At 35.9% G+C, this 10,194-nt stretch overlaps 1 protein-coding gene across 1 annotated transcript in view; it reads right to left on the bottom strand.

The window, feature by feature from the left end:
* Positions 1–555: 555 nt before the first annotated feature.
* The window catches only part of LOC139710647 (two pore calcium channel protein 1-like), a 38,004-nt gene continuing 28,365 nt past the window's right edge, over positions 556–10,194 (bottom strand). Inside the window, exons 14-20 of the mRNA XM_071622568.1 lie at positions 9,772–9,850; positions 7,403–7,472; positions 5,238–5,469; positions 4,313–4,403; positions 2,815–2,928; positions 1,877–1,998; positions 556–799 (exon numbers count right to left, since the gene is read on the bottom strand). Of these exons, the coding sequence (XP_071478669.1) occupies positions 651–799; positions 1,877–1,998; positions 2,815–2,928; positions 4,313–4,403; positions 5,238–5,469; positions 7,403–7,472; positions 9,772–9,850 (857 nt within the window). The 3' untranslated portion in view covers positions 556–650. The remainder of the gene's footprint in view (positions 800–1,876; positions 1,999–2,814; positions 2,929–4,312; positions 4,404–5,237; positions 5,470–7,402; positions 7,473–9,771; positions 9,851–10,194) is intronic.

The raw sequence follows: 10,194 nt of genomic DNA, 5'->3' as shown, positions 1-10,194 counted from the left end.
GAAATTAAAACTGTCATCCTTTTGAAGTACTTATTCAATCCTTTCTCCTGCCTCAAATATTTGTACACTTATATCACTCATAAATAAATTGATAGAGTCAATTCATGATTAGAAAATAATAAAATCAATTTTAAAAAATTCAAAGAACTGATCAAAATAAATAGGTTAATAGAGTGGTAATGCATTATATATATATTTTTTTTTATGGAACATACTTCTTTTTAAATTTTTTTGTATAAAATGATATTTTCAAGGTTCAGATATGCTCTTGTGAAAACTGAATAGCAAGAGAAGTCATTGATGTACCATTATGACCATGACAAGCAATTGTAACACGTCAATACTGATGGATGGTAACTTTCATGATTATGCAATATCATCAACTCAAAAAAGACTTTGGTGCTCAGGTGAAAAACATCAACATCTAAGAATAAGCAGACAAGCGCCCTTCAAGCCTTCATTGCAATTACAGCACTAATTCTGAAGCGGGCAGAAGTGGATAGCACGAAAATGATGCAATTTTAACTCTTTCAGATTTAATGCCAAGACCTCCGCGCGTGTAATACAATAACAATATCATTCATTACAGAAAAGAATACTGTACGAAATAACTGGAACAAAAAATGCATACATTTGTGGGTTGTAAAATGCTATGCAACGTTGTCCAGTGAAAAAGGTTGTGGTAAAATGTCTTGGACAGGAATGTTGTCCACGTTTTCGACTTCTTCCGGTCCGATGTCCTCGTCGTCGAGTTCGCCTTCGAACATGGTCTGGAGAGTCATCTGCATGGATTTGCTTCCTGTTTCAATGAAAATACAATCAACGGAAATACAATCAACGAACTACACGTTAAGAGGGGAAAAAAACCCATCAGAAACTGCAATCTCATGGAGTGGACACAATTTTGAGAGGCCATCTTCAGCGGCAATTTCGAGGAAATCTAATCTTTATGAGGCGGTTGGTATCAACACATCGAGGACAAAGAGAAATGTAGATGAAGTTATATTTACAATCTTTGGAATTTTCATTAAGGTGTGCTCCCATATGAGTGGGAAATATTCCCTCATAAAAAAAAAGAAAAGAAGAAGATGCATCACGTTTATTACATATGTATACCGGTATAGTAAAATGTGCTTTGTATCCACATTACAGAATTTGAGTTGATCCCTGCTGGAAAGAACACAGTATCCCACAGTGTGTTCACATAGTTGACTATGTGAAAATGCTCTAATTTTACAGTGTGAAGAAGACTTCACACTGTAGCGTGGTTATTGACAGAGAGTTCACATAGTAATGTTCTGTTTCACACTGTATTGATGATTGGCACTGCAAACTGATGATTCACAATATCAAAACACTCAAATTTAACAGTGTTAAGAGATTTCACACTGTGTCCACAATGTGTTCGACTGTGTTCAACACTGTGTTTAACACTGTGTTTCACACCGTGTTCTTTTCAGCAGGAATATCCCCTTCCCACTGAAGCAAACATGAAAATATTTTCACTGTTCTCAATATGAAAGAATTTAACCCATCAAAACAAAAACAAACAAACAAAAAAGCACCAAAAGACATTTACTTTGCAGATACCTCACTCGGTTCTAATGTAACATCTTAATACATGACAGTAGTCTGAACATCTGCACAATTCAAACTGCGTGACAAATGTCTTGAAATAATTCCATGTCTATATGACTGGAGATGAATAACAGAGTCGCGATCCAACAATTTGCTTGAAATCCTACAAACAATCAACCCGCTACCCTATCAAACTGCAGAAACACACTTGCAACAAATGTCTACATTCACATAATCCCATCTTAATACAGGACAAAGATTGATCAAAGAGGAAAGTGAGGACTGAAGGAGGGCTTACGTTTGCCGAGTCTGAACTTGAGGATTTCGTCGGTATTGTCGGGGTACTCTTGCTCCATGTCGGTGACGAGTTCCTTGCGGTCCGGCTTCCTCCTCCTACGGTTGGCTTCTTGCAGGTCATTTCTGGAAGAGATGATGACCAGTACTAGCAATAGACTTATTTGAATGCAGTTGAATATGTAAATGAATAAATATACACATATATGAATATTATACATATACCTCTGATGGTCCATTTGGGCCACTAAAATCTGGATATTTGAAATATTGGTCGCCTGAAAAAAATAAAAATGTACTGGCCTAAAATACAGGGAACATGTTTGGCAACAATCAATTTTGAATCTTAATTGCCTGATTAGGTCACCAAAAGATAACCTTGTTGGAAATTTGATGGCCTGACAGGCCACATCAGGCAGCTGCTGATGTTGAGCCCAGTATAATACACCTGCACATATATCATAAGCACATATAAACGATGGGTAGAGAGATAGAGATATTGATAGAGAGAGACAGGGAGGTAGTAAGATTTAGAATATGTAAGGACAAACATTTTAGAAGAATTGTCAAATACTAAACTTATTTTTGACCACCTTTTGACACATTTTAGTAATTTTAGCATCTTCAAGGAAGAGAGGTTTTTAGAACCTATCAGTACTCGAGTGGCTTTCAGGTGAAGCTGTGCCAAAGTAAGCAGTAAACTTCCATATTTTGTAAATAACAGCAATCACACAAAGTGTGGACAATTGCACAATACTGAAGTTCTTGGTAGTGGTTTTGAAAGTAATCTCTTATTTGTCAGAAAATCTTAGATCTACAGTATGTGGGTTCGCACAAATTAATGAATGGAAGTGAACTTCTCCCCAATGTGTGTGTGGGTGTGTGTGTGTGTGTGTGTGTGTGTGTGTGTGTGTGTGTGTGTGTTTTATTCATTCCTCTTACATTTCCTGACTTAGTCCCAGCTCTTCAACAACTTTCTCGAGTTCGCTCTCATACTTAGTCTTCGACAGAGAGTACTCTACCATGAAGACCTCCAGGATGAATGCGATGAAGATACTGTGGGGGAGAACAATGAATTACAAAACATATTAAAACAACAATCACATCACTTTAGCAAATGGGAAAAATAAGGGAGATATAAACCTGTTGAAAACTACTCATTGAGTCGTAGGAAGCCAGTAGAGTAAAATTGGGTCAAAACGGGGTTTGGGAAGAAACAAGGATAGACGGTCTGGTGGGGTAAAAGGTACATATTATGCCCTTGAAGAGTGTGGAAACGGGCGTATATGCTGATTCTGTCAAATTTTGTAGACAATCTGCATTCTTGGTTTGAGATTACAGAAATGAAAGAAATCTTTTAATTGTTTTTTTTTTTCCCACATGCCTAAGCCCATGTTTAATCCTGGGAATACATCCAAATATTTCACACAGTCTTCCTCAAATGATCTTATATCAGATCACTGATCGAAATAATATTCTGAGTGAATTTGATCTAAAATCTACAAAATCTGAAATCTTAGTCATGGAGTAATCACAGTGTCCTCTTTTTACAGAAAAATGAACAGTAGTGTGACTCAAAACATGCTGTCTCGGCTGCCTATGACTGTGTGAGTCCTTTGACAACTATTTGCATATTTTTCTACTTAATGGCTGCTCCCTCAAGTGCCATATGGTAAGTGATTTACATCTATGGCATCAACAATCAATCAGCCTGAATTTCAGACTAGTGAATTTGCTCTGATATAAAATTTATCTAAACATTCTTCTGTTCAGTTTGGTTATTTATGTATGAATGTGTGTATCTGTGACTACGTTTATTCAAATTCACATTCAAATGATTTCATTTCCATATAAAGTAATATATGGTTATTCATTATATATAATACTTACATGAGAAAATAATTTCAATCCCATAATTTTCAATACATGATACCGTCATAGTAATTTAATCTTTATTTTTCGATAAAGGAACAATAAAGCAACAAAAATTATATATTTTTTTACTGTTTATGGAAACGAGAAATCCACAAGAAAAGCATAGCTTGTAAATTTTGTGAATTACTCTAGAAGGGCATGTCAAGATCTGTCAAGGACTCCAAGTATGAACATTTTCTTTTCCTATATTTATATTCCTATATCTTTTCCCATATCTATCTATTCTTTTCTTTACTTGTTTATATATTCTATTTTTTATGACCCACCTTTATCTATGTATTAGTTACCAAAATTCATCAAAATGCCAATACAGTTTGTAAGTGGAATATTGAAAAGATATCATTTCTACATTAAATCAAATGCAGCGATGTATGTCTCAAGAATCATTTGTGTCAAGTTGTAGGGAGCCTTTACGTCTGTCTGATGCCCTGAATATATGGAGGTTTGCTTCCTTAAATGGATTTTAAAATCTACTTTTCTGCTTTTTTTCTTCTTCACCACTTACTTGATGATGACAATTACTACTGATATATGGAAGAGCAGGAAGAAAATTCTGGAACCCTTGTTTGTGACCAGCACGAAACCTTCCGAGATAAGTGTGACAAGTTAAGGAAACAAGAATATTTTTATTCTTGGATGCAGAAATGTAAGTTTCTGCCTATAGAATATACATTATTTCCAAATTATTCCCCTGGCAAATCTATTTGAATCATTATGGAGGAAAAATGAAATTTGCCTGACAGCTTTACTACACATGAGCATAATACATAACTTGTCAAAATGATAATTACATATTATTCTTTTTTTCAGAAACATTTCTCAAAATTTATTACCTTTATTTAGATAACATTTGCAGCACAAGATCTAACCTCTAAGTGTTCACTCGACACTTCCTTTAACATAGTCCTTGCCAAACCTCCTATCACATGGCCGGCGGAACCGTGGGGGCTGTGGGGGCTCAGGCCCCCACACTTTTCGTGCATCATACAAAGGAATACATAAGGTGTCATCACTTTGGGCCCCCACACTTTTTTTAACCCGAAAGTACGTAAGTGGCACTAAATAGAAATAGATGGAAATCTTGAAGTGTGAGCGCGGTAAGGTTATGTTTTTCCACTGAAGACCTTTTTTTTGTCAGCTGAAAAAAAAGTGGAAATGGAAAGGGAGAGATGAGCTGAGGACCTCTTTTTTTTTTTTTGTTTGCTTGTCAGCTGAAGAAACCCGGAAATGGAAAGGGGGAGATGAGCTGAGGACCGTTTTTTGTTTTGTTTTTGTTTTTGTTTTTTTCCTTGTTAGCTCATGAAACCCGGAGGAAGTGGGCCCCCACACTTTTGAAAACGCTCCGTCGACCCTGTATCATGCATTAAGACTGTAACAAGGATACAAAAAGCTTCATAAAACATTAAAAAAAAAGAGATTTCAAAGGATATCATGCCACTGGTTGACGATCATGAGTTCGATGAGGGTGACAAACGCCTTCAGGATGTTGTTGAAGTTGTTGTTGCAGTAGTGGTCGCGGGCGAAGTGAGACCCGTTCAGCAGCGGGTTGCCGCAGTAGAGTTGATCTGGCGTGAGCACTGCCCCGTCTGACTCGTAACCATAGTAATTGACCTTTCCCTTATACAGTTCCATCCCAATAATAGCAAAGGCATAGAATACCACCTGGCAAATATAGATTGCAATGGAGATTGCATCAATAACGACAAGACATACTTAAAGGCATATTTTACCATTTGCAGAAGAAACAAAAACCCAGCATAAGTGCTTTAAAATAGTTCTACAATTTGAATATGTATAATCAATGTTAAGTATTGTTAAATATACAAAATGTGAACAATGTGAAAAGAATTAAATGGTAGGATGTTATGTGATACAACAGGCCTACAACACATATGCATCAAATGTGATATCTTGTACATTTTTTATATCACTGCTCCCAAAGGTAAACAGGACCTTTAATACAGTGCACTCCCATTACAACGAACACAGTTGTAACAAAATTCTCGCAACAACAGAGTAAATATTCAGGTCTCAAAATTATTATCTATCCATCTTTATGTATTAGTACTTTGCTGTTCAGCTGTAACAAACTTTTGATATGAAGAAAGAAAACTGCCGATCCCTAGGATTCTGTTATAACAGATGTCACCGGCACAATAAAGACTACAACAAGGGTAAAGCCCAACATGCAAAAAGATAACTGCCTGTTGCTACGGTTCACAGAAAATTTCAATCAAATTAAAGTACTGTTTGATAATGTTCCCAGTACTATATGCGACAGGAGCCTCTGAAGTTGTGTAAACATGAATTCTGTGAAGATTGAAAGCTACAAATAGATGCTAACTGCTAAAATAAATTGAAAATGTGTGATTGGCATGAATAACCATGCTTAATATTTCCCACAACAAAGCACTGTTTGAACAAACCATTCAATAAACAGGACTTTTGCTTTGTGATATTTGCTCATACAGATCTCTTCACAGTGGTGCCATATTTCCCTTAACTTTGGTATGCCAAAGTGGAGTTTTTTTTCTTCTTTTTTTAAAGCATTTGAACATCATTTCAAATCAGTCAACAAAGTTTTACAAGAGTTTCAAGACGAATTAAGCACCATTTTAAAGATTTCAAAGTAAGTATATCATCACATAGAGCAAAATTAAAAGCTTTCCAGTGATACCTCAATTCGTCGGGTGCCCGTGCATTGGCCGCTAACGCAATACAATTTGTATTGCGTTAGCGGCCAATGCACGGGCACCCGACGAATTGTTACATAGTAAAGATTATTCTTGAAGCTATGATTAAGAACATCCCATATTTTCCTTGTCCTTGAAAGATTTAATCACAAATATCTCAAATTAACAAGAATGGAGTTAATTCCTTTTGTGATCAAACTCTTTATATATATATATATATATATTTGCATATATTACTGTATATAACTAGCTATGTACTCTTAGAGGGAAGACATATTTCTTCAAAATAAACTCAATGTCAGCTCCATTAACCTCTAGACTCCATGAATCTGGGTGATTGTGTGCAAAGTCCACAGAGATTCCAGACCCTCGTAGTGAACAGATTAACCCGTCACATGACTCTCACACTGTCACAGTTGTGATAAATAAACCTTTCAAAGCGTACTTGTGTTGACGCCTCATCTTAGGACATGAGCTTCCCAACAAATGTTTAGAGATCATATTGTGACACTAACAAGAGGTCATTATAGTGTATTCAAACTTACTTCGCTGTGACATAATGATGATATTATCAAGGTAATTACTTCCCTATGTGCAATCATTTCTGGTCTCTATTATCAATCCAACACAACTGATTGTGCAAAACTGATATTTCTGTGTGAAGATACATTGTGTAAAACCATCCACAAATAAGCATATTGTACTTAACCCATTGAGGACGGGCAGATTTTGCTATAACACACATTCCCATATAGACACCTGCTCGAGTATACTCAAGACTGGTCTTCAACAGGTTAAGTATGATTAATACTACATGAAGGTTTGTACCATATGGATGTTATTGCCATATTTATAAAGCTTTATTTCAAGTACCATGTAATTTCAAATACTGGAGTACTTACGAATAAAATTGCACCAAAAGTTATTATGGAAGGTCCGATATTCATCACCGTGGCGACTATGACATGAAATCTAGGAACAAAGAAAAGAAGACGGGAGTAAGAAGATTTCTTGAGATTCCTCATCAAAGGAATTCAAAACATATGTGATGAACAAAAAACTGCCACGCATATTTGCATTCAGGTTCAATGTACTTTTTATGCCAAATGATTTGAAGTAAACCAAGATAATATACAAATAGTGAATGGTCATGAGTGCAATGGTACAATATTTTGCACATGGTGAAAGGTAGAGGTGCTCTATTCAACGAGGTGAAGCCGAATTGAATAGTGCGCCTCATCTTTCATCGAGTGCGAAATCTTGTTCCATTTCACAAGTAAAGACCATACACTATTTGTTTTATATGCCATGGATGTCAACAGATGTGATCCACACAGATTTTTGAATTTCGCACAGAAATGGCAACCATTTTTGGGAAAGGTGAATGAGTAGCACAGTCAGTCAGTCCAGCCAGTCATGTACTACGTATGCGAAACCGATTGGTCGAAGTTGTTTACAGTAAAACGATTGTAAGGGCACTTGTTACAGTTGAGTGCGCGCAGCAAGGATTTGTTTATTGTGACGTCAGAGCCATGCAATGGAACAAAAATGTCGATCATGAGTTTAACACTGGATTGAGTCAATGGAAATTGGTGACATCAGCCATGCGATATCCATTTTTGCTCAAACAAGATTGCACGGCTGACAACAACAGCCTGCCATGGAACTTTTAACTACATGTCACATGATGGGAAATCGACCAATTGGATAGCTACATTCCTTTTAGGTGTTGTACAAAGGGACCACAATTTCTTTTTTTATCTGCTACCAAGTCATTACATAAGAAAACAAATATGTGATACTGAAAAATTTTCACTTTTGAAAATTATTTTGTCACAGTTCTGAATATCCGCACACATTGTTTTTTTTTACTGTCTCTGTATACCCTGGCTCACAATGTTATTTTGAGGGAGAAAATGGTTCAATAACCACATTCCTCATCATAATAAAGCAAGAGTACAGCTGCAAAAAAAACAACCAAAAAATCGACTATATTTATTAAAAGTGCAAAATATAGACAGTGACATTCAGGACTAATAAGATTCTTTGTTTTTTATGTTTGCATTTAATAACAACATCAATATTGGTTGCAATATTTGCATTTGATGTGGTGTACTTGTTTACACTTGACATCAATATAACTATATAGTGTCTCCTAACAAATAACTGTAACTGCAGTTTTGCAGTAATAGTTTTTTGTTCATTGTCAACACTTAATAAATACATGAAAATATATCAATTACATATCACACTGCAATATATTTCCAAAGTGATTGATAAAGAGTTTCAAAGTGCTGGTACAAGGTAACAGAATGAGAAAAAAAAGATACACAGAAAAAAAAAAAATAAGTAGGCATCATGATGATTATGGAAAAGGAGAGAGCAGACAAGACTTGGAATATTATGATAGCTTGAACTAGGACAATCAAGCACTAGTTAGAGTTGTAGACAACAATGGTCTAACTCTGAGAAGTCACTTTAAAATCCCTTCTGTCCTTGGTGTTATGGAGCAAAAGATAAGAAATAATAAAGAAATAAGGTCATCCAGCATCAATGATATTTTTTACAACAGCTCATGTCCTTTCTAACGTTAGCACACAGGCATGTTTGGTGTGCGTGACTGAAGCAAGGCTGTATCAAGCATAATTCATATATTAATGCTGTGACATTTCTACCTGCATTTCTCACAACCTTGAGTGTAAATTGCGTTCTTCCTCTTTTGCTCGCCTTCCTTTTTTTTTCTTATGCGGGGATGTCAGATGTAAAGACTCACTAACGGCTTAACCTTGGCGTGTAAAGTGATATGGCTTTTGCAAAAGCTCTTCAAAATTCAGAATGAACCGCCAATCCCTGTAGCATCCCTTCTTCACCGCTCAACAAGTGCATTGCCCCATAGATACAGAATCAGAAAATAGTGTAAACACACAAAAAAAATTGCAAATTCTCACAAAAATCTAGATTTCACTCTACAAAAAAAAATAGGCAAAACAAATAAGGCAACAGTTCTTTAACTGCCTGAAAACACCAATTACCCCCAAACAACAACAAATTATATGTAAACTTCAATTCTGCTTCTCAGTGTTCAGTCTCACCATTTCTTCAAAGGAATGAATTTATCTTTCTCCCAGCTCTCTCTGCTTTCCTGGAAGTTTCAGATGGTTTTATGATAAAGAGCCTTTAAGGAACAAATAATACTTTATCTGGGGTATCAACCCCTCCCCCCCAAAAAAACCAAAATGAGGTCAGGTACCAAAAGTTTGGCAAAACATACCGTTCGATGTTGTTGATGATTCTGACCAGTCTTAAAACCCTGAGCACCAACAGAATGTCAAGGGTCATTTCGGTTTCATCTGAAAAAGGAGACATTCATCAATGAAATATTAATTGGAATTGATAAATAACATATAATTGATATTCCTGTCTTTCATACAAAATGTTGACAGCAAGAGTTGCACAGCAGCATATTTAAAGCTATTTTCTCGTTTGAATCAGAACGGCTTCTTTAAACCACTCCATTGCTAACGTCGACATGTATTCACAATACTCACAATATCCACAATAATGTAAAGAGTTGATATGTGATTGTACCTGAGACTACCTGCAAATCACTTTAATTGCCGTAATTACATATACATGTAGGTGTTTATCATATCAATGAGCATACTTTATGACACAAGTTTTTACCTTGTGTACA

Source organism: Diadema antillarum, unplaced genomic scaffold (assembly GCF_040938485.1).
Source record: "Diadema antillarum isolate AM-2024a unplaced genomic scaffold, OU_Dant_1.0 seq00001551_RagTag, whole genome shotgun sequence".
NCBI lineage: Eukaryota > Metazoa > Echinodermata > Echinoidea > Diadematoida > Diadematidae > Diadema > Diadema antillarum.
The sequence above is the reverse complement of the archived record's forward strand: the minus strand, read 5'-3'. Positions and strand labels throughout refer to the sequence as shown.